General features: G+C 39.4%; 2 protein-coding genes and 1 pseudogene across 2 annotated transcripts; 2 read left to right on the forward strand and 1 right to left on the reverse strand.

Moving 5' to 3' along the window:
* Positions 1 to 520: 520 nt before the first annotated feature.
* Positions 521 to 10,507, reverse strand: pi4k2a (phosphatidylinositol 4-kinase type 2 alpha). The gene is made up of 8 exons (XM_037690503.1): positions 10,017 to 10,507; positions 5,079 to 5,279; positions 3,380 to 3,511; positions 2,612 to 2,765; positions 2,423 to 2,481; positions 1,121 to 1,220; positions 833 to 1,031; positions 521 to 566 (listed from the first exon to the last, which is right to left on the reverse strand). Exons 1-8 carry the CDS (start codon positions 10,353 to 10,355, stop codon positions 521 to 523), a joined length of 1,230 nt encoding a protein of 409 aa, XP_037546431.1. The 5' UTR covers positions 10,356 to 10,507.
* A 2,191-nt stretch (positions 10,508 to 12,698) lies between these two features.
* LOC119423269 lies at positions 12,699 to 12,814 on the forward strand (annotated as a pseudogene).
* A 1,065-nt stretch (positions 12,815 to 13,879) lies between these two features.
* On the forward strand, positions 13,880 to 21,607 carry pgam1b (phosphoglycerate mutase 1b). Its single transcript, XM_037690195.1, has 4 exons — positions 13,880 to 14,214; positions 16,748 to 17,022; positions 17,116 to 17,296; positions 20,981 to 21,607. The coding sequence occupies exons 1-4, from the start codon at positions 14,076 to 14,078 to the stop codon at positions 21,148 to 21,150; spliced, it is 765 nt and encodes a 254-aa protein (XP_037546123.1). The 5' UTR covers positions 13,880 to 14,075; the 3' UTR covers positions 21,151 to 21,607.
* The last annotated feature ends 3,411 nt before the right edge of the window (positions 21,608 to 25,018 follow it).

The raw sequence follows: 25,018 nt of genomic DNA on the forward strand, positions 1-25,018 counted from the left end.
TTTTTTTGAATGTCCAGAGGACCAGATTGAACTTTTTTGGATTTTTCTACCTGGATTATTGAGCATGCATCAGGATACTTGGGTATTTTGGTTGATTCACATCTCTCTTTTAAGCCTCGTCAAAAACTTGATAAAGAAACTGACATTAAAACTGGGTTTCTTTTTCAGAAATAGATCTTGTCTAACTCTGAATAGTAGGAAACACCTTGTAACTGACACTTTCCTTCCCTCCATTGACTACAGTGACATTATTTACATGAATGCTCCTGCAAGCACCCTGCAGATGTTGGACACTGTCTATCACGGTGCACTAAGACTCGTAACTGGTTCTAACTACCGTACCCACCATTGAACCCTGTATGCACAGGTTAACTGGTCATTATTAACTTCCTGCAGACTCTCTCACTGGTACATTTTTATCTTTAAATCACTCTTTGGTCAGCTGCCTTCATCTCCCACGTCACGTCGTCAGTGCAGCTACAGCGTGCGCTCTCAAGACATCACTACCTGCAGCGTCCCCTCAGTGTGGACTGAACTCCGTTAAAAAGTCTTCTCTTACTCTGCTCCTGTAACCTGGAACACCTTGCAACAAGACCTGAAGCTCTCAACCTTGACCTCTCTAAGAGATTTTAAACAATTGTTAAGTTCAATGCAAAAATCCAACGCAGACATGTTCCTGTTTTTAGTATTTTACCTTGTTTCATAATGTAGCTTCAGTTTATTTTGTTTTATATCACTACTTATATTTGCTTTTCATTTTATATGCTTTTTATTGTTATGTGTACCTCATCTGTGGTTTTGTCTAAAACAAGTCTCCCTTGTAAATGAGTCCTCGTGACTCAGTGAGACTAATCTGTATAAATAAAGGCTGAATGAATAAAATGAAGCCCTTCTTGCCTTAAATAGCTCGTAGAGGTCCTCTTCAAGGTCTTTAATGAAGTTTGGGTCAGAAAGTTTGGGAAGGACTAAATCCCTGAGTTCCTCTGTGAAAGGAACTTTGGCTTGGGGCAGCCACGCCCAGTAAAAGGGATCTGTTGATCAGAAAATTAAACCGTTTTTTAACGATATCCACTTCGTATGACCGCAGATCGAATCCTGTTCGTATGGTGTAAGTTCTTACAAGCTCTCCAGGAGTCGGGGTGTTTGAGAGGGAAGGCGAGGCCGTTGTCTATGGCTGCTAACTTGATGATGGGATCCTTTACTACTATCCAGTCTGTGTCCTGGAGAGAATCAGAATACTTTAACAAAGAGCATGCACACAACAGGTTTGACACAACAGAATCAAAGGGGAGATTCAATAACCCGTATATCAACGGAGAAACATTAAACAAAACCTGAATATGACTGAGAATCATAAGATTCCTAAATGATTCAATACACAGCCCAAATATTAATATCACAACACAGCTATTCTATGATTATCAATAAAGTGCTACTCTAGACATTTCTAAATAATTACAAAATGATTAAAAATACTTGTGAAAAGTTAACACTGAGAGTGTCAATCATTATTTACATTTAAAGTTTTAAGGTAAGACTGCTGAACTATACAGCAACCAATGACATGAAAATTAATTATTATTACAAAATTACACATTTCGTTATAAACGGCATTTTTTAAAGATGCATTTATATGGTAAGTGTCCTACAAGGAGCCATGAAGCTGGCAGCAGTGACATTTGTTAAGAGGGTTTTGTGTTTAGTTTTCAAAGATTAATATCTGCACTGATTCTTGTGTTGCCCAAATAAAGACATCATTTTTTTGCCCAATTAATATTTTACCCCCCATTACAGTTGGTCAAGTTATAGAGAAGTAAAGGTCCATCATAAACTTTGCATTATGGTGTCATTTATCTACCAATGTGGTCTCTTAAATTTACAAAACATTATGCAGAAAAATTAATTGACGTAAATCCTCTAACATTAATAAAATTGTTTATTTTCTTCTTCGTTATTATTTAAACACGTTATAAATATTTTTTTAAATGTCAAAGTTCATGCTCGATCATCCATGTAAAAAAAATCCAACAAAGTTCAGTCAGGTCATAGGGACCGTTTCTTTTTTTGCTGAGACATTTTGTCCTTCATCCAAAGGACTTCATCAGTCTGAGGAGCCACAACAAACTCAGTCTCACAAGCAGCACACTCACATAGACGTAGTCTATGGCCGCCTCAGAGGAGTCAACGGGGGAGAGGGCGTGCCCCCAAAAAAACATCTTATCACCAGCAAACTGTTTGGCCCACTACGTGAGCGTGCTGCTTGTGGGACTCAGTTTGTTGTGGCTCCTCGGACTGATGAAGTCCTTCGGATGAAAAAAAGAAACTGTCCAGGTGACCTGACTGAACTTTGTTGGATTTTTAAAAATGGTTAAAACAAATGACAGAGTGCCTAATTTTGCACAGAAGTGTGTGTGTGTGTCACCCTATTGCCAGGATCCATGGGACAGTCGTACTTCAGCAACCAGTTGTCATTTCCTCTGTCTAGATTACAAAAAGGCAAACCTTTATTCAGCAGTGACCCCTGACAGGAGCTTCAACAGTGTAACAACTGCTAAATAAAATCAAGACTTTATTATTTAAGGATTATTTTTTAGTAGAGAAGTTTACCAACCCGTGTTTCTGATGATGTAATCGAGGACTACGAGTCGTTCGAACTGCAGCTGGAGTTGCCGATTGGTGTTTTCAGGCAGAGGTTCCGCTTCAAACTTCCGCAGCCAAAAATCTGCATCCTTGTATCCGTCAACGAAGAGCTGGAAGGAGCCAACCTGGAGGCACAGAAGCAGAAACAAAGTTTGCTAAACTTTTATTACATGAGATGTTACTGTAGGCAGCACGGTGGCTCAGTTGGTAGAGCTGCTGCCTCTCAGCGAGGTCGCCGGATCGAATCCCGGACAGGAGGCCATTCTGTTTGGAGTTTAAATATTCTCTCCGTGCATGCGTGGGTTTACTGTGGGTACTCCAGTTTCCTCCCACAGACTAAAAGCATGCATGTTAGGCTGATTGGTAGTTTGTTTTACAGTTTAAAATCTAGTTTTAGTTAAAAATGAACCCAGTGGTGGACCGAACGGAGCTCATCTGTGGACCTGATTTGGCCCCCGGACCACCAGTTGAACAGTCCTGTTCAACTTAAGATTTTTTGGCATTATCGTAGAACATTGGTACTGATGGACTGCATGTAAACACTGTGAAATTAAAAACTTACCCAATGAAAATTTGCACAACACGATATTTAATGAAATTGTGATAAAGTGCATCATTTCTTTGTTTTTGAATGTTTAAAGAGGATTTTTACATTTATTATTGAACTGTACAGACACTAGATGACAGATATTGACTGAAGTTGAAGTGATCGGTGCAGAAACATTTTGTTTTACTTCACCTTAGGCGGCAGTCCGATTCTGTGGAACCGTTGGCCCACTTTAGGCACCTTCTCCAGAGCTAGCTTCTTTCCTCGGGACTTCACCCTGTCTATAGCGTTGTAGTTGAACGTTTCGCTTGCCAAGTACACCACCTGAAACGGAAAAGTTGTCTCAGAAAACGACAGCTCGATGCTTTTGAATATTGCGTGTCAGCTCTGTTGTAAGGTTTTAATCTGAAATCTTGGATTTGTTAAAGACAAATGATAAAAATGTGGAAATTATCCAAAATCTTACAGACAGTTTTACATAAAACTAATCATATTTACAGTTTTATTTAAAGATTTATGAGAGCATCTTTGAGGTTTTAAGTTATTTTACTTCTGCATAAATAATATTCGACTCACATATTCAAAAACAAAATATCAAATCAGGGTGTGCTAAGAGGGGAGCTAAATAAATGGTGGTGCGGCTTCTCCGAATAGAGAATTTCTGAGAAGTTTTGATATTAAAAAAATGCAACAATGAAAACTCTATACTGTGACACACTTTCAGATGGGTTTGTAGGAAGAATGAGACAAAGGAACGCCTAAAATTTTCATCACTTTGCATCATCAGTACCAAAACATTGAGTTGTGAGAACGAACATTAGGTATTTTCAAAAGCCTGACCATGCCAACTGTCTTTGGAATGTATTTATTACTGAATAAATTAAGTTGAGATAACATCAAAGTTCATGCTCAATAATCCAGGTAAAAAAATCCAACAAAGTTCAGTCAGGTCATCTGGACGGTTGCTTCTTTTTGTTGAGATGTTTCGTCCTTCATCCAAAGGACTTCATCAGTCCAAGGAGCTGCAACAAGCTCTGTTCCACAAGCAGCACACTCACATAGTGGACCAACCAGTTTGCTGGTGATAAGATGGTTTCTGGGGCCCTCCCTCTCCCCTGTCGACTCCTCTGAGGCAACTATGGCCTCAAAACAAAAAAAGAAACCATCCAGAGGGCAAGACTGAACTTTGTTGGATGTTTCACCTGGATTATTGAGCATGAACTTTGATGTTTTGAACCACTTTGGCTATGGCTGCCTCAGAGGAGTCGATGAGGAAGAGGTCAGGCCCCAGAAACCATCTTATCACCAACAAACTGGTTGGTTCACTATGTGAGTGAGCTGCTTGTGAAACCAAGTTTGTTGCAGCTCCTTGGACTAATGAAGTCCTTTGGATGAAGGAGGAAACGTCTCAGCAAAAAAGAAACCGTCCAGGTGACCTGACTGAACTTTGTTAGATAAGTTGAGATAAATTATGAAACGTTTGAATTCAGGACTACAACAGGTTTAAAGGTCGGTATAAGTGCCATCTCATTTTTGTCTAATTTAAATAAAACTTGAGACTTGATTTGTTTTGACTAAATTTTTGTTGAAAAGTTTCCAAAGGATTGGTTAAACCTTGTAGCCGAAGCTCACAGAAGACCCAAGAAACTAACACGGAGAAGTGTATTATGTTTTACCTTAAATCCTGGACCTAAATTAGGTAAATCTGCTTTTTTTATTTAAGGAATTCTAAACAAAAAACAACAACTATGGCTCTAATATTTGGAGTTTCTTTACAATACAAACGTCTCTATATCAGAGAAAATAAATGCAGAATGATAGCATGAAGACATATTGAAAAAGACTTGTTGAGCTGACATGGACAAGTTCTTCTACAACGTAGAGTCAATACCTTGGTCCTGGGAACAATATCGAGCTCCAGTTTCTGACTGACCAGGCTGGCCCCGGCCTCTGACAGGTAACCTTGGTTTAGAACCAAACAGTCGCGCCCGAAACAGCAGGGACAGCACAGTTTCTGGAGCCACTTAGTCCATTTGGGATTCAGATGGCCGTAAGGTTCTTCATTTTTGGGCTTAAACACCCCGATGATTTTCTGTGAAGGCACAATAAACAGAAAAATGAGGATCAAGGACTCATGCTCAATAAGTAAGAAAATAATTATTAATAAGATAATAATTATCTCTATAAGATAAAGGACCATTTCACAGAGGGAAACCCTTTACTGTGTATGAGATTACCACACTTGCCGCCGTACACGTTGCACCACGTATAAGTCACATCAGTCCAAATATGTCTAATAAAGTGGAAAAAAAACAAATACGTTGCTTCGCCATATACGTCACATCTATTATGCGTCACCGCTGACGCGTCGTGTTTGTTACGCGTCACCGCTGACAACCCAGAATTGTGGACCGGTGTGCCAAAAATCGACTGGCTGCCAAATGGCAGCCACGGGAGCGTGCATGGGAGGACTTTAACAAGATTAACACTTAAAAATAGGGGTGCACTGATAAATCGGCCTCTTTTTCCTTAACTTGGGGAAATCAGAAATCGGCCAATACTTGCATGAGAAACCGATTTTACCAATTTTTTTTTAGTTTTAACAACAATTGTCTGAACGTGATTTATATTTCAGAGCACTACCCTCATGGCCAGTTAAAACAAGTTAGTATTGTTTCTAGGATATTGTTCAAGGGTATGTTTTTCAATAAAATATTGGAAAATTGAAGGTGCATTGTGACCTTGACAGTGTTGCTTATAAAACAAAATCGAAATCGGCAGGTCAGACTTTTTAGAAATCGGTGATCGGCCAGTAAACTGCAATCAGTGCACCCTTACTTAAAAACAATTATTTGTTTGCTCAAAATTATAGCAAAGGTGTGTCTCAGTCTAACTAACCCTTAATAAATGCACTTTGACGGTCAAATCAGCTGCCTTTCAAAAGCCAATAAATGGAAGCAGGAGCGAACAGAGGGGATGGCTTGCTGTGCATTTCTTCAAAATTTTACAAGATAACAACCTAAAAACAATTATTTGTTTGATCAACATTATAGTAAAGACGTGTCTCAGTTGAACTTTTCCTTAATTAATGCACTTTGACGGTTAAATCAGCTGAATTTTGCCTGGGCGGTGCGGCGAAATGCAGTTGATTTGACGTTTGCTCCAGGAGTTCTGGAGCGAGATGAACATGGCTTTGTATGGCAAGCCAAGTTCATTCATTCATTCAACCTTTATTTAAACAAATAAATCACACTGAGCCTCAAAGACTCATTTACAAGTAAGACCTGTTTGGACAGACAAAAACAGTGGTTAACTGGACACATGTAGGAGTTGGAGGTGAAAAAAAATTCCTATCAGACTTTTTTTTTCCTGCCTGAGGAAAAAAAACTCATATTAAAAAAACACCTCGCACAAACAAGCACATAGTGACGTAGACGTTCTGCAGACGGAGGAGACGAGAGTGGTCAGCATGTTCATAGATGTTCTCGAGGTCACTGTAAGAGTTCTGATAAGGATGGAATAATCAGTCAATGTCCTCCGGTCAGATCCATAAACATTCTCGAGGGATGTCGAGGAATGGCCAAGAATAACGTCTATGAGAATCCAAGAGTCCTGAAATGATGACACAAAGTTTATTCAGCTGGTTCCATTTGGTTATCAGTTGGAAATTCCTCAGGGAGAGGGTGGTGAGCGTCAGATCACATGTTCTCCAGGCGAATTCATATAAGATGGCCTTCAAGGTCAGCCAAGGGAACCAAATTCAGATAAACACACAGTTGTTTTGGGGACAAGCAGAACTTAATGACATCTACCTTGAGTCTGTGTTGGTCGACTCGGTTCCGAAATGTCCAAAATACATGGCCACACTGATGGAACGTGACTGAGTAAAATCCCCAAGATCTGATCCATTCAGCCCAAAGCATTTGAGTCTGGATACTCGAGACACGGACCAAGCCATCATAAAGGCAAGCAGCGTGTTCGGGTCCAAATTTGCTGCCGACGACTTCCTTGATTGTTGATAAAACCAGCAACCAGCCGAATCCAAAAAGCAGGAACCAGTTATCGTAAATCCAATTAAATATGCGTCCTTAAAATCCACAGATGGCAGCAGAGATAGACAGATCATCAAGTCTTCCAGTCGATTAGATATCCAGCTGCATACATGCCAACAGGGCAAATCGGCTCACCTAAAGCCAGTCATTAATAGCCACTTTTACCTATTAATGAGACACTTGGCTAGCCATATTAGTCGAAGGCCCTCTAGTGGCTGAAAATGGTAGTGTTCAATATTTTCCATGTCAGAATGAATGAAATTGCCAGATCTCAGCCAAAAATTGGTTATAAATATGGGAAAAAAAATACACAAGTCACTTTGCTGTATAAGTCGCAGTTATGCTAATTTATGCAAAAAACTGCAACTTATACAGCGAACATTACGATAATCATGTTTCAATTCAATGAAAATATCTTGTTTTAAAACTGGAAAATACTACTGAAATGAATGATAAAAATGTAAATAGGCAAAAAGTTCAGTTTTATTTACACATTAAACAGTTAAAACCACTCCAACTTAGAGGACTGATGGTGTATGCTGTTATCTAGCTCAAGTTAAACTCAAAGAGTTTGATAAGAAAATGACAATGAAATGATGAGAAAATTTGTGGTGTGTGGCGCAATATCCGTATAGAAATCACATGTCACATTACACTGGAATCACTCACAAACACTGGCACCAATTACGACATAAAACATGGTCAGAAGAGAATTACGTCCTCGCAGAGAGGCAGCACATGACCGCTTAACACGGTGGTGACTAACTTAATAAATGTGGAGAAGTGGGAGATGAAGAGAGCAGGTTTTGAAAAAAAGATATCTTGTTTTTTTAATTAGGTTAGCATTAAAAAAAAAAACTTGGCTTTCTTCTGAAAACCAGGCAGAAAGAGTAACTGAAAACTGTAACGATCCAAAGCCAAAGTCCACAAAAACACTTCCTTTTTTTTTTTTTTACACAACTTCAGACGCAGTTGATGTGAAAGTACTGAGAGGACGCAATATGTGAACGACTCAAGGCTCTTCTTAGTTTGATCCGGTGACGTTTATCAAGGTTTATGGTCATTATTCTAGCACAGGGATCAGCAACCTACGGCTCTGGAGCCACATGCGGCTCTTTGGTTCCTCCGCAGCGGCTCTTTCAAGCGTTGACCAAAACTAACATAAAACAGAATTTTATTAGTTGTTACACAAACAACAAAAAAGGACTAGTTTTAGCTAATTTATTTGGCAAAAATATGACTAGTGGAACAAGTACAAGGAGTAAAACATACCGTCTTTTTCGGACTATAAGGCGCATTAAGCGAAATAAGTTCATTTTGACAGATTTTTGAGCACCTTGTAAAATCGGTTCAAGGTCAGTAAGTATGAGCAGAATACATAAGGCGCACTAGATTATAAGGCTCACTATCGGTTGAGAAAATTAAAGGATTTTAAGTGCGCCTTAAAGTCTGAAAAATACAGTACTCACTTAAACTTTATGCTTGATTTCTATACTTATTTAATTTTTCCACAATTAAAACAAATACATGGGTCTGCATAGTTCATAGTTTTTATTAATTTTCCACAAACACATATAATAATCTGGTCTTTTAATTTGTCTTGAATTGTAAAAATATCAATAAATGTTAAAAATCATTAAGCTTTATAATGTCACCCACAAAACTCTCCTCCAACAAACCTAAAGTGGCCCACAGACCACCAGTTGATAATCACAGTTGTAGCATGTCGTTGCGGCTCTGAACACTTGTAATTTAGTTAACGAAGGCGTAAAAATGACTCTTTTGATTGTAAAGGTAGCAGACCCCTGTTCTAGCTGGAACGCACCCTGTTGATTCCTTGATTTGTCCGAGACATCGCGCACCAATTTGTCAAACTATTACAGCAGCAAATAAAATGTGTGCTCAACATCTTCTGTTCAGCTGAACACACTGTAACAGAAAAAACCCAGAGCGTCTACTTTACTTGACAGTGAAAGGTAAAAAGGAACATTCTCGCTGATCGAGTGCTGATGTTTACGTTAAGGAGATGGATGAGATCAATGCTACGCTCTCCTCCTCGGCAAATGGATCAGAAATGATGAGCACCTGCCTATATTCTTAGACAACAGCACTTTAAAAAGCTTTAAATGATTAATCATTGCATCAAACAAACACAACAAAATGTTGTTTTTGTTTAGTTTTAATGTTTGCTTATTTAAGGAATTATTCCGTATGAGCCAAACAGTTTTGTCTATAATTTATTTCAATTAATGGAAAAAGGGTTAAAATGGGGCTATCAACGAGGCTTCTTGTTAACAGCATAGATAAAGTTTTTATTTATTTATTATTATCAGTGCATAGTTGCAAATATCTACCTCTCTGATGGTATGGGGGTGCATTATTGCGCATCTGGAAAGGCACCATTAACATACAAGCTTGAAAACAGCTATTTCAGAAATAAACAGTTAATATATGAACGAGAGATTTGTAGAGATCCTAACTCTTTGAATTGGTCCTTATTGTTTGGAACTGCAGCTTCCAGTGAACATGTGGGACAGTTTTTCATTTATCTTGTTGAATGTTTCAGTGGACTGATTGCTAAATTGATTGCTTAGATGTTTATTTAGGGCCAAGTAGTTGTAAATGTTAAGTTTATCTCTGCCAAGGCAATGAAAGAGGCCTTTCCTCCAAGCAGCTAGCACTTCACCTAAACAGTTTCGTTTTGTCAGGATTGCAGCAAAATCAAGAAATTCACAGATGTGAGAACAGTTGGAGGCTGTAGGAGCAGCTCCTCTTACCCCCTGTGAGTCTTTCACAAAATAGCTTCCACTGGAGCCCTGGTAGATCCTTTCCGGGTAGATCCCCTCCTCTATGGCTCGTTCGGCCTTACGGATGATCTCTCTGAACTCGGGATCTTCTGGGAATTCGTTCCGGTGCGGCTCCCGAGACGTGTGCCCTCGGTCCCGATCCAGGAGCGGCTGTCTCTCCCGGCTGCGGTCCGGACTGCTGGCCGGGACACGCACCACGGAGCCCGGTGTGCTTCCGAAGGCGCCGCGGGGGCTGGCGGGCTCCACGGGGCAGTAGCTAAAGTCACCAGAGTCCCGCAGCGGAGAGACAAGCGGACTCGTCTCGTCCATACTTTAGAGGTAGCCGTGTGGTTATTTTAACCTTTATATCGTGGTTTAAGGATGAATAAAGAAGTCGAAAAGAAGAAACAACAAAGCTCGAACAGCTGTTTTGATGTAGCGCTCGCTAACAGGAAAACATAGCGGAAAAAAAAAAAAGAGAGAAAATCAGATGACCGTCAGCTTCCGGGAAGAGGCGGGACCTGTTGTTGCTCAGTAACCAATCAGCGTGCAGATTCTTTTTCCGGGAACCCTAATCTCCTACGCTGATTGGACACGGTTATTTCATACACAGAGAACATGTGAGACCTTAACTCAATTAACTTTACAAAAAGGCTTTTGGTTCAATTTTTCTTGACTTGTACAGTACATTATAAAACTAAGAGTTTTTTTAGTTTCTCGCAAAAGCCAGAAGAGTAAATAGATTATTTAAAAAATGTTGCCAGTCTTTATAATCTTAAAATCTATTTTAGTCTCACATTATTGAAAGGCATTCATTAAAATAATCCATCCATCCATTATCTTTACCCGCTTCTTCCATTTTGGGTCACGGGTGCCCATGTCCAGCGATCACTGTGCGGGGGGCGGGGTGCACCCTGGACAGGTCGCAGGTCCATCACAGGGCCACATATTGTCCACATATAGAGACAAACAAGACAAACAACCATTCACTCTCTCACTCACACCTAGGGACAATTTAGAGTTACCAATCAGACTAACATGCATGTTTTTGGTCTGTGGGAGGAAACCGGAGTACACTGAGAAAACCCACGCATGCATGGAGAGAACATGCAAACTCCACCCAGAGGGGCCCCTGGACCAGGGTTTGAGCCAGGGGCCTGCTGCTGAGGGGCAGCAGCTCTACCAATTGCGCCACCATGCTGCCCCATTAAAAGAATCAGAAAATTCAAAATAACAATAGACCATTTAATCCTAAAATCAAATTAATCTATAAAACACAATAAGAAGTTTGAAAGTTAAGATATCAAACAGTTTGGTGAGCAGCTGACACAAATAAACTGAAAAAATGTACTTACATTTTAATACATCATGAATTAATAATATGTTTTATAGGATTAATGTAGCTGACTTAAGTATTTGGTCAATCAATTGAAAACATTAAGAGTTAACCTTTAGTTGGTTATTTGGCTGCTGGGAATAATCTGTGATGTAATAATCAATGATGTAATGATACATTTTCATAAAAATACACACCCCCCCAAGCAGGATCACCTATTTGACTGAAATATTTATCATATCAGATTTTTGACATGTTTCTTTCATACATTAAAAAAATATATATATAAAATCTAGTTTAATTTTAAATTGACTGATTGGTAGACCAAACTGAGCTCACTGTGGGCAAGATGTGGCCCACTGGGCCACCAGTTGAATAACATTAATCTAGTTTGTTTGAGAACAAGTCAACACTTGATCAGCCAATAAAAATCGCTGTGGTACATATTGAAAAGCTTATTTTAATTTAACTGTGTTTGACAGTGACTTTGATCATTACACACTTTTTCTTTATCAAGGTGCCTTTTATTGATTACACTGCTGAAAACAATACAACAAATTAAAGATGCTACCCTGTTCACATGCTCCAGATAAATAAATATATAGGTAAAAATAACTAAGAAATAATTAATAAATATCCAATAGACAAGATAAAGAAGGCCAAACGGCCCTTGGCCACATGTCCAGGTTGTCCTCCACAGTTGGAGTGTGTGTTGAGGATCATGTTCAGCTATTGTCACAACAAATTGTACCTAAATACCTAGAAGACTGGCTGAGCTAACACTGTTTTCAAGTTTGCCAATGTCACTTGGCCATAGTGGTCATCATGAATATGGTCATTGTACATTCAATGATTACTTTATGGAAGTTTCATTAAAATCTATCCAGTGGTTTATGAGATGTTTTGCTAGAAGAGTTTACCCCCATAGTTAACTGGCAACAGGTCTCATGTGATCAGTTAGTGCTCAGAGTATAAGTTGTGAATGACTCTCAGCATATGACCAGTGGCGATTGTAGCCACTTTTAGGGGGTGCTCAAGCATCCCCTAAATTTGATCTCAGCACCCCTAAAAAAATAATTTGAAAAATCAATTTGTCTAGAAGGTAAACGCCCCTTACCTGCAGGAGCTCCACCCCCTTTTCCTCCAACAGCATTGCTGGGTTTTGCATTAACATTTTGCAGTCAGAGGTTAATGGTTAAATTAAAGGTTAATGCTTAAAGCTAGTTGTGCTTTGTTTTGTGTGTTTTGTATGTAGCTATATTGCAACTTCTGGTTGCATAAGCTTAGTCTTTGTTTGCTATGATCCTTTAAAAGTTATTATTGTCACTAAGCTTCTTGTTTATGGCCATACCACCCTGAACACGCCCAGTCTCATCTGATCTTGGAAGCTAAGCAGGGTCACGCCTGGGTACTTGGATGGGAGACCGCCTTGGAATACCAGGTGCTGTAAGCTTTTACGCTTCTCAATAGCCACACCATAGGCTGCGTTGTTCAAGCCGAGAGCCATTCAGTATTGGGGGCTAAGCGCAGCCCCAAAGGTCAGATCCTAGAATTGCCACTGGCTACTACCACACCAAACTTTAGCTCAATAGATGCATCGCTGACTGAGTTAAAGCCATTTTTAGTTGGTTAATGAAGCTAGCTGTGGCAGCCATCTTAAGTGAAGGGTACCTCCGAAAGATAATCATTTGATGTGCATTCCAACATTCTCAGAAATATAAAATATGGGTACAAAATCACAGTAGTATTTAAATATACTTAGTTGTATCCACTGTTGCCAGATGGAAAATGCAGAAATATTTTACCGAGCCACCGGCAGCTTAAAATGGTTGTGTTTTGAGAAAATTATCGCACACACCCAGTTTTCACTTTGAAGTATCTCAACATTATCTCCTTCTATACCACATTATTATAAACAGTGAAAAGCCTATAATGTGTTTTTATCTTGACAATTTGTATTAAAACAGTTGAAAAGAGAGAACAGCGCCTCCTCTGGTGTGGAGTGCAGAATCACCTGCTCTGATCAGACAGACTGATGTTTATTTAAATTTTATGTTTATATGTGCACTACTCCTGGCTAACATTGTTTTGTTCTTTTGTTTTGACTTTTGTTCATTTAGAAATAAACTTTGGAGGAAATAAACTGTTTTCTACAGGCTTCTTTCGAATCATCATGGATTAAAGCAACACCAGCTACCTAACAGGTTATTTGTCCTAAAACGTAAATGCAAAACAGATAAAAAACAGTGTTCTGTTGTAAATATGTTTATAACTACAGCTGTATTTTCTGGGTGGGGGGATATCCTGCTATGATTGCAGCTGGAGACAGTGCCGAGGCGGTCAAATTATCGTACATTGTGGGATTTTTACAATTATTGATCATACAGATGACAAATTATCGTTAAAAAACGATTATTATTGTACGCCTGGCAACGCTGGCCCACGCAGTCGATCTGCGGACGTGCCGCCGCGCGCATCCTCCAGCCTCTCTTCTTCAACTCGGCTTCTGATTGGTGGAAACCACCAGGAAGTGAGGAAGCGAACTTTTTTCGTCACACAACTCAAGCAGCAGTCTTGACTCTCCATCGCTTCAAATTCTTGCATTGTCTACTTAAGATTCGTTACGTTCTCGAAACTAACTCGAGAGCCGTTTTGAAGGAACCCGCTACATTAGAGTTACCGGAAGTACATTTTTAGAGGGCATCGGTGTGAGGATGGCTGCCTACAAGCTCGTTCTGATCCGCCACGGAGAAAGCTGCTGGAACCAGGAGAACCGCTTCTGCGGGTGGTTCGACGCGGACCTGAGTGAGACCGGAGAACACGAGGCAAAGAGGGGAGGACAGGCCCTGAAAGGTACGTTAGCTGGCAGTGAACGTCAGCGGGCCTTATCGGACGTAAGCTGTTGAATTGAAACGTCATGGCGCTTATGAAAGCAGCAGATGATCCTGCGGCCACGAATTGTCTTGGTCAGAGTTTAATATTTCCATAAATGTCGCAAAATTAACGTGTTGTTTTTAAAAATTAATAATGAATCAAAGTGGGTCTTGCACACTGAATCCTCAGCGTTTTTTTTTTTTTTTTTGTATTGATATTGGATTTTACGAGTCGTACTTGAATGCACCGTGAGCACGCTTGAACCGTGTAGCAGCGCAACATTTTGAAGCACGCGGTGACTGCGGTCTGATGATGGAGGGGAAACTGTGGGCGGCTTTGACTGCTCATTACGGTACCGGGGGAAACCCACTAACTAGTTTCAGTCATTCATTGAAGCTGTAAAATATCAAGACAGTCGGTTGCTTTTTCAAATAAACGAAGTGGGAATGCAGCAAAGTGCTTCAGCTATTCCGAATGTTTTCTCTGTTCAAAGCTTTTAGATTACATCACTATTGGCAAAATATTGTTTATAGTTTACAAGAAGTCACATTCTTTTGCAAATTAAAGGTTTACACTCTTATCAAAATGAACCCAACAGACAAAAACTGAAATTCTCAGATGGCCATAATTGATTTTGAGAGTTTAAATTTAATCAATTAAAACACAAACACTTAATGTTTCTATTGTATATTTTACACTTTCCATAGCACTTTTTTTGTTCTCACTCATAGGCCTGTCACGATAACAAATTTTACCGAGCGATTAATTGAGATTATTGCGATAAACGATATTGTTTGAAATTTGACAGTAATTAGTAATTGTCAAATTTAAGAAGAAATGTTTTCTCTTACTTTGTTTTGCATGTAGTACCTTTTTTCGACCACCAGATGCCAGTATAAGACTGTTTGAACCGAAAGATGGATAGCGAGGGAGCGAGCAGTGTGTTTAATGTGAGGGAGGCGTTTTGGAGCTTTGTCAAAACAGGGTTTTTTTTCCCGAGGTCGGCCTGTTAGCTTGGCTCGTAGTTTATCTTCTCAGCTTAGCTGCTTTTCATGATCTAAAAACACGATTTTGGATGGTTAAAACAGATTTTAAAGAGAAAGGGAGGGGTCAGTGAAGAGCACCGGCGTTGAGTCGTGTTTTCAGCAGAAAGAGAGAGACACGAAGAAACGATAAAGCCGATAAATGAAAATGAGGTTGATAATTTTCATTCATCATGCGATTAACTGATTTGTTGTTTATTGTGACAGGCCTACTCACTCATACTACATATAGGCCTGTCGCGATAAATCAATTAATCGCATGATAAATTAAAATTATTGACCTCATTTTCATTTATCGGCTTAATTGTTTCTTCGTGTGTCTCTCTTTCTACTGAAGACACTGGATGACAAAAGGCTCAACTCTGGTGCTCTTCACTGACTCCTCCCTTTCTCTTTAAAATCATTTTTACCATCCAAAATACCGTTTTTGGATAGTTAAAAGCAGCTAAGCTAACAGGCCGATCTCGGGTGGGGGGGGGGACCTCCGTCTTGTCAAAGCTCCAAGATTCACAGTTGAAACTTGTGCCTTTGTGTAGAAAGTTGTTTTCCTCTACAAAAAGAAGCTGAGAACTTTTGTACTGATTTTTATTAAAAGCTTAGTGTGAAAAATGCTATGCTAAAAGGCTCAAACCACACCAAGTGTCTGCCATTTTGAGAACCAAAGAGAGACAGTCCAAGTCACATCAAGAGGCTATTTTTCTTAGAGACACGCTGCTCGCTCCCTTACTATCCATCCTTTGGTTCGAACAGCCTTATACTGCCACCCAGTGGTCAACAAAAAGTACTACATGCAAAACAAATGAAGAAACGTCATTAAATTTGACAATAATTACTAATTACTGTCAAATTTCAAACTATATCGTTTATCGCAATAATTTCGGAGACAATTAATCGCTCAGCAAAATTTGTTATTGTGACATACCTAACGAGATATTATACATGTTGGCAAGTTACAGGTTCTGGGGATCAAACCCCCAGCCCTCTGATTGCAGGCTGACCTCTCTACCACTGGTTGAAAACCAGTACATTTGAAGGAACTTAATGACGCAGACTTTAAGGAGGACTTCATTCTGGTGTTGTTTTAAAATATCTTTAGTATTTACATTTCAGTCTATGACGTACATCAGTATTTACACTGTAATAGAAATCTATTCATTTAAAGAGAAGGTATTGGGCCACAGACGAGCTTTGACTGTCGTTTCTCGGTTAAATCTCCCCCGTGGGTTTTCTGAACGTTGTAATTGGGGTGGACACGCAAACGCACACACCTCTTGCTAATTTATGTGACAAAAAATTTCCAGCATTTTGCAAAGATCATAGTTTGCCAGAGCCACGTGGCTGAAGACTAAATCAAAAGGATTGTACAAATCTTAGTAAGAGGAAAACTATATCACCCAGATGTTCCAACCACAGCAAAATGTGACACAGCCTTTTACCCCGTCCCTTGTACCGTTTCTGTTTTGACTCAGACGCTGGCTACGAGTTTGATCTTTGCTACACCTCAGTCCTTAAGCGAGCCATCCGCACCCTGTGGTTTGTTCTGGACAGCATCGACCAGATGTGGCTGCCCGTCCACCGGACGTGGCGGCTGAACGAGCGCCACTACGGTGGCCTGACGGGGCTGAACAAAGCTGAAACAGCTGCCAAACACGGAGAAGCTCAAGTCAAGATCTGGAGGCGCTCCTTTGATATTCCTCCACCACCCATGGATGAGGAGCATCCCTTTTATCAAAAGATAAGCAAGGTGACGGCCGAAGAAAACTGACTTACATGTACAAGAGTTAGCCCTGGTGGTTAAAATGTTGCTGACATTACCAACCTATTTGTTTCGTGATAGGACCGGCGTTACGCTGATCTGACCGAGGACCAGCTCCCCAGCTGTGAAAGCCTTAAGGACACCATTGCCAGGGCTCTTCCTTTCTGGAACGAAGAGATTGTTCCTCAGATCAAGGAGGGAAAGAGAGTCCTGATCGCTGCTCATGGAAACAGCCTGCGGGGCATCGTGAAGCATCTGGAGGGTGAGAAAACATGCAGATTTCCTTTTTGTGTTTTAAATCCATCACACAGATGACACTGCGTCTGCAGCTCTCTGAAGCAATTTTTTATTTTCGTCTGCTCGTCATTAAATTAACAAGCTGGTGTGAAAATGTGAGCTTAGCTCCAAGAAGGCAAAACAAGTGCTCCTCTGACCCACACGTTGCCCTACACCTGTTTTCTTTTTTAAATAACTGAAAGTATCATCAAAAGTCTCTATTGCTTATAATTATGTACCTATTTATTTTGATTAATATGTAGTTTTGTAACGCATTGTAAACAATTCCATTATTTGTGCAGGTAATGCAACACATTTACATTAGGCCTGTCACGATAACAAATTTTGCTGGGCGATTAATTGTCTCAGAAATTATTGCGATAAACGATAATATTGTTTGAAATTTATTAAGTAATTGTCAAATTTTAGAAGAAATGTTGAATTGTTTTGCATTTAGTACCTTTTTTGACCACCTGATGGCAGTATAAAACTGTTTGATTCAAACATGGATAGTTGAGCAGCTTGTCTCTTTAAGAAAAATGAGAGGGAGGGCCCTTGACGTGACATGGTGACATGGGTACACTCGGTGATTTGAGCTCTTTAGCATAACATTTTTCACACAAAGCTTTTAATAAAAATCAGTAAACGAGTTCTCGGCTTCTTTTTGCAGAGAAAAACAACTTTTTACACGAAGGCACGGGTTTCAACCGTGAATTTTGGAGCTCAACGAGACGGAGGTTTATTCCCGAGGTCGGCCTGTTAGCTTAGCTCGTAGCTTAGCTGCTTTTAACGATCCAAAAACGCAATTTTGGACGTTTAAAACAGATTTTAAAGTGAAAAGAGAAAGGGAGGGGTCAGTGAAGAGCACCGGAGTTGAGCCTTTTGTCATCCAGTGTCTTCAGTTGAAAGAGAGACACGAAGAAATGTTAAAGTTGATAAATGAAAATGAGCTTGATCATTTTCATTCATCATGCGATTAATTGATTTATAATTTATCGCAACAGGCCTAATTTACATATTTATACACAAGGTCAAAATACCACGGTTATTCTGCCTAAATAGGGAAACATCAATATTTGTACTTTTCAGAGTTACACAATTTTGACTAAAACAAAAACAAAGTATATAGTGGGAATAAACTATATAGTCTGTTTATGCAAGTTTTAAACTTTTTGTTAGATTTGGAGTAGGGGTGCACAGATTTATCGGTCCCGATTTCCTTAATTTTGGGAAATCGGAGATTGGCCGATACACGAGAAACTGATTTTACCTTCTTTTTTGTAGTTTTAACAGCAATTGTCTAAACTTCATTTATATTTCAGAGCACTACCTCATGGTCAGTTAAAACAAGTTTGTATTGTTTCTAGGATATTGTTCATGGGTATGTTTTTCAATAAAATAAGATTGCAAAATTGAAGGTGCATTGTGACCTTATAACACCTGACGGTGTCGCTTATAACACAAAATCGGTATCGGCAGGTCAGACTTTTTAGAGATCCGTGATCAGCCAGAAAACTGCAGTCGTCAGTGCACCCCTAGTTTGGAGTTTTGTCTCAGACAGCGATTATTACGGCTTTAATTTTACCCTGAAACTTAAACACCCACTTTGTTGGCACAACAAAAACTAAAAATGTCAGTAACAGTTGCTTCTTATTTCCTAAGTCTGAAAGGACTCGAATCAGAGGGAAACCCCAGTTTTAGCTTATCGCTTTATAACTCACTGCCAGCACCTGGGTTGTGAGTCAGACATGCTGTCCACATGGAACAAAATAATAGCTAACTAGAGAAATTGCATTTCCTGCGAAAATGCAGTTTGAATGCTTATTGCAGAAGAATGGCGCAGAGGTTAGAGAGGTGGGCTTGTGATCCGAAGATCGCCGGTTCACGCCCCGGCCCCGACAACATCAAAAATTGTGGGTGGGGTAGATGAAACACCCACACTTGCCCCCACCCTCATTCGCCCCACTCTGGGCCCATGAGCAAGGTCCTTAACCCCACCATGTGCTCCCTAAAAAACAGGTCTCTCTTGAAAATGAGTTCTCGTGGCTCAATGAGACTAACCTGGATAAATAACGGCTAAATGAAAAAAAAAAAAAAAATGAATGTTGAAAAACTGCTGAAATTAGCAAAAAAAAAAAAAAAAAAACCTTGTTAAATGTAGATGAAATGGAAGAACAAGCCTAATTTAGCAGAAGAAAGCAGAATGGACACATATTTGCTGAAATAGCTTTAAATGAGCACAAAAATTAGGAAATGAGCTAAAAAAAAAAAAAGCTGAAATTGGCAACAACGGCAACAAAAAAAAAAGGCTGAAAAGTAGCTGAAAGGGCAGAAAGCATAAACTGCCAGAAGGAAGTGGAAAGAGCTGAAATGAGCTAAAAATGGTGGAATTACCTGCAAAAGCTAAAAATGGCATCAAAAAGAGTTGAAAGAGCAAAAAAAAAAAAAAAAACTGAAGCTAGCAGAAAAAAGCTCAAAGGAGCACAACAAGCTGAAATTAGCAGAAATGGGTTACTTAGGCTGAACGTAGCAAAAATTACCATAAAAACGTGAATTTATTTGAAAACATCTGAAATTAGCTAAAAATTAAAACAAAAAGTAGCTGAAAAGGTAGAACAAGCTTAGATTAGCGGGAGAAAGTGTTTGCCCATTAAGGCTGAAAGAAGCAAAAATGAGCACAGAAAGTGGAAATTATCTGCAAATAGCTGAAATTAGCAAAAAAAAGAAACTGCTGAAAAGTTGCTAAAAATGCAGAAGCTCAAATTACCAGAAGGAAATGGAGAGAGCACGTTTTTGTTTAATTAGGCTGAAAAATGTTGAAATGAGTGCAAAAAATGTGGAATTAGTTGAAAAAGCTTAAATTAGCACAAAACAGCTACTGTAGCTGAAATAGTAGAAAAAGCTGGAACTTGCAGAAATAAGCTGAACGAAGCATAACAAGCTGAAATTAGCAGAAAGAAGTGAAGAAGAAGCACAAATGTTGTAGTTAGCTGAAAGGATTTGAAATTGGCTGTTTTTTTATTTGCACAAGGAAGCTGAAAGAAGCTAAACCAGAGCAAAATGTGAAAGGAGCAGTAAAAGGTTGTAAACAGATCTGAAGGATGTAAAATGAGTTCAATTCATTTTCTATGAGGAAATGTGGCAGAAAAGGCTAAATATTTCAAAAAGCTTAAATTGCACCACTACCAAAAGTCATAGCAGGATTGTCCTGAGAGAGCTGAACGTTTTGATTTATGATTTGTTGAAATAACTTCAACTGCGGGACAAGAATTGCATCGAAATACTAACGGAAGAAAAATGGATCACAATAGTGTGAAAGCTTCATAAACGTTCACACTATTTTTAACGCAAACATGTTCCAAACTGGACTGAGGGTCCTCTACTGCTGGTTTACGTGATTGTTGGGTGGATGACACTGCTGGTATGTTATTGATCACATAATCTGTGCGTATCTGTATCACTGAACAAGAACTTTGTTTGTGTGATTTCTGGTGAAAACTCCCACTAAAATCAGATAAACTGGGGATGGTTTCGTTAAGACTAGACCTTTCTCTGACAGTCACGTAATGCTGCCTCCCAACAAACACCAGTTATTATTTCAACAGTGATCAACTGTCCGTGTCAACTGCAGGCAAATAAATCGGTCTTTTTGTCTGTCACTGTGTCCTAGGTATGTCAGAGGAGGCCATCATGGAGCTGAACTTGCCCACTGGCATTCCCATTGTGTACGAGCTTGACAAGAACCTGAAGCCCGTGGGACCCATGCAGTTCCTGGGGGACGAGGAGACGGTTAAAAAGGCCATGGAGGCTGTGGCTGCTCAGGGCAAAGCCAAGAAGTAGACTTGTCCTACCTGGACAATAGAGTACAGATCAATTGTGTTGCTTTTTTTTTTCTAGGTTTAAAAAAAAAGGTCATTTAATGTTTGTTTCATCACAAACTTTCATAACCATAGACACACAATGTGCACTTTATAGAAATGACACGTTTGCAGATCTGTTGTTTGACTTCATTGGTCACGGTTAAGTACTGTAATATACAGAAACATGCATTTCATGATTAGACTAGAATGTGGTTTAAGGCTCAACCATATGGAAATTAGGGACCAGAAGCATGAACTGCCGATGCAGATCTGTCTTGAAAAGTAATCGCCCACCAACAATCCTGTAGTTGAAGCTTAGTGGGAACAGGTTCACCTCATACGTTAACACTGGCTGTTGTTTGAAAAGGGTCATTATTTCGTGTTCTGTACTGCTGAACTTTGCTGTGGTGTTGTGAGGAAAAATAATAAATGTTGAGAGATAAAGATTTTTATGCGACTCCTGTTTTTCCCCTAATCCAGTTCAATTCATTTCAGTTTATTTATACAGCGCCAAGTCACAACAGAAGTCATCTCAGGACACTGAACAGAAACATTCGTATATAAAAATAATTTAACATTATTTATCTGAGGAGCAGAACTCTCATCTTGAGCAAGCATGAAGGAGACGGTGGAAAGGAAAAACTCCCTCATGAGGACAAAACCTTTAACAGAACCAGGCTCAGGACAAGCGGCCATCTGCTTCAACTGGCTGGGTTTGGTAGGAACAGATACACAATGGCAGGTCGAGGATCACATGTTGAGATAGAAAGTATCAAATGAAAATATTCATTTTTAACAAATCATTTAAGGAAATGAAGTCAATTTGTCATCTAGTAGTCTAAGCATATGGTAGCACAATCCAACCTTATCAAAAGTAAAGTCTTAAAACTGGACGATGTGTCAGCCTCGCGTACAGAAACTGGAAGTTGGTTCCATAAGAGAGGAGCCTGATAACTGAAAGATCTTCCGTTCTGCTTTTGGAAACTTTTAAGAACTGCAAGTAAGCCTGCAATCTGAGAGCGGAGTGCTCTGTTAGGAAAATATGGAACATTAAGATCTGTAATATAAGATGGAGCTAGGTTGTTGAGGGCTTTGTAGGTTAGAAGTAAGATTTTGAATTCTATTCTGAATTTGACAGGGAGCCAATGAGAGAATCCCAAAAAAAGTAAGAAAAACAAACAAAAACCACCTGGACTTCTATTGGGAAGCTGAAGATGTTTCGCTTCCTTTCCGGGTGGCTCCATCAAGTCAAAAATGTCTGTGTGGAGTTTGAAGCTTTATAAAACTGCATGAGAGACCTGGTTATGTACTCAGTCATGCAGATTAGACTGGAACTACTCACTCTTCACAATGGAGGCTCGTTGGGTTCTTTGTCTGCGGTGCTCATGAAGATGTTTTGGTCTGACTGGGAATCGGACCTAGTGCTGCATCAGGTGGTTCTGTCCTTGGGATGGGCCATCTTCTGTCTGAGGGTCCTGATGGGTTTATCCATCCATTATCTTTTACCCACTTCTTCCATTTTGGGCCACGGGGGTCGCTGGTGCCCATGTCCAGCAATCACTGTGCGAGGGGCGGGGGACATCCTGGACATGTCTCCAGTCCACCACAGGGACACATAGAGACAATCAAGACAAACAACCATTCACTTTCTCACTCACACTAGAGACAATTTAGAGTTACCAATCAGTCTAACAGGCATGTTTTTGTTCTGTGGGAGAAACCGGAGTACCCGGAGAAAACCCACGCATGCATGGAGAGAACATGTAAACTCCACTCAGAAAGGCCCCCCTGATGGGTTTAGAATGTTAAAATGGTGGTTCAGTGGTTTAAAATAGTGCGTTCAGAAAAAAAAACTTGTTTTTTTCCAACTGCCTTGTCCTTCGCTTTAGAGGTCATTACTGATAGCTCACACTAACTGCTTGAAAATGCTTTGCCTGCATTTGTGGCTTTTATTTTATTACTGACATTTTTAAACTTTATACAGTTCACATGTTCAGACCAAATTCTAAAATAGCTACAATTACATTACATTACAAAAAAATTGCTGGGTAATGACATACAAGATACAGGGGTACGTGCATTCACGAGATAATCACAGTCTACTTACAGGATCCTTTTGGGTATATACATGGTTCTTACATGCTAATTATAGAATGTGGTACATATAGGGTATTTATAAGGTACTTATGGGCGTACTTATGAGGTATTTACAGGTACTTATACAGGTACACACATGGGAGTATTTACGTTGTAACTTTAGGGTGTTTATATGTGTTTCTATAAGGTAATTTACATTTACTTTTATGTAAATATGTAATTAACTATGAATAGTGTGCACTTTTACTTTTGAAAGTAATTACCGTTATTCCAATTTATACTTTTACCTGATGTTGCAATGTTTTATTAAAATACAAACATTTTGTTTTTGCTGTAACTTAACTGCAACTTTGTGAGACATAAAAAAACATAAGTAATATTTAAGTAAGTAAGTAATATTTATTTATATAGCACCTTTCACAGACAATGACATCACAAAGTGCTTCACAAAGTAAAAGTAAATAAAATTTAAATAAAAGCCAGTCTGAATAGATAAGTCTTAAGATCATTTTTGAAAGAGTCAATGGAATCTGAGCAGCGCAGTGACAGAGGGAGAGCGTTCCAAAGCCTGGGGGCCACCACTTGGAATGCTCTGTCTCCACGTGTTTTAAAATAAGTTCTCGGAACTATCAGCAACATTTGATTTGAAGATCTCAAAGTCCTGATGGGACATAGAGGCTTCAAAAGGTCCAGTAAATATTTGGGAGCCTGACCATGAAGTGCCCTAAAAGTTAGAACCAGAATTTTAAAATGACTCCTGAAATGCACAGGGAGCCAATGCAGGGAGGCCAGAACAGGAGTTATGTGAGCTCTTCTGTGGGTTCCAGTTAGCAGCCTCGCTGCAGCATTCTGCACAGATTGAAGGCGAGCTAGGGAAGATTTGTTCAGACCCATTAAAATGCTATTACAGTAATCTAACCGAGATGAAATGAAAGCATGAACAATCATCTCAAGTTCCTTCTGTGATACAATTCCACGTAGTTTAGAAATGTTTCTTAAGTGGAAAAAACAATTTCGAACTAGCAATTTGCAATGACTGTCCAAAGATAAAGAACTATCAAAGACAACACCTAAATTTCTGAGATTATTATTTACCAAAGGATTTAAGAATGTAAGATACTGCCTGATTACTGGGATTTTATCATCAGGGGCAATAATAAGGGTCTCAGTTTTATTTGCATTTAACTGCAGGTAGTTGTCATTCAGCCATGTTTTGATCTCTAACAGACAGTTTCTGAGTTCTGTCAATTTATGGAATTCGGAGGCTCGAAAAGAACAGTATAGCTGAATATCATCAGCATACAGATGGTAGGACACATTAATGTAACGTTTCAAAATAAAACCTAAAGGGCGTAAATACAATGAAAAGAGGACTGGACCCAGAACAGAACCCTGGGGTACCCCACAAGACAGCTGTGCAACATCAGAGTGAACATTATTCATAAAAACAGTAAAAGACCTTTCAGATAAATAAGAAATAAACCAATTTAAAACGGTGCCAGAAATACCAAATAGATCTCTTAGTCTATTGATAAGAACAGTGTGATCCACTGTGTCAAAAGCTGAAGTCAAGTCCAATAAAACCAACACAGTGTAGTTTCCAGAATCAGCTGCCATCAATATGTCACTAGAAACTTTTAAAAGTGCTGTTTCCGTGGAGTGCAATTTGCGAAAACCAGATTGAAAAGAATCCATGATGTCATTTACCTCCAAGAAGCAGTTTAATTGTTGTGCTACAACCTTCTAAAGGA

Source organism: Nematolebias whitei, chromosome 16, assembly GCF_014905685.2.
Source record: "Nematolebias whitei isolate Nwh7 chromosome 16, NemWhi1, whole genome shotgun sequence".
In the NCBI taxonomy this organism is placed as follows: Eukaryota; Metazoa; Chordata; class Actinopteri; order Cyprinodontiformes; family Rivulidae; genus Nematolebias; species Nematolebias whitei.

Excerpts from the sequence above, each read along its gene's own strand:
- pi4k2a (XM_037690503.1), bottom strand. The coding sequence starts at position 10,355 with ATGGACGAGACGAGTCCGCTTGTCTCTCCGCTGCGGGACTCTGGTGAC. Across the intron at positions 2,766-3,379 it reads GAATCGGACTGCCGCCTAAG|GTTGGCTCCTTCCAGCTCTT; the intron begins GTGAAGTAAAAC and ends CTGTGCCTCCAG. Across the intron at positions 567-832 it reads TTAGTCTCACTGAGTCACGA|GAGCAGAGTAAGAGAAGACT; the intron begins GGACTCATTTAC and ends TCCAGGTTACAG.
- pgam1b (XM_037690195.1), top strand. The coding sequence starts at position 14,076 with ATGGCTGCCTACAAGCTCGTTCTGATCCGCCACGGAGAAAGCTGCTGG. Across the intron at positions 17,023-17,115 it reads TTTATCAAAAGATAAGCAAG|GACCGGCGTTACGCTGATCT; the intron begins GTGACGGCCGAA and ends GTTTCGTGATAG. Across the intron at positions 17,297-20,980 it reads CATCGTGAAGCATCTGGAGG|GTATGTCAGAGGAGGCCATC; the intron begins GTGAGAAAACAT and ends ACTGTGTCCTAG.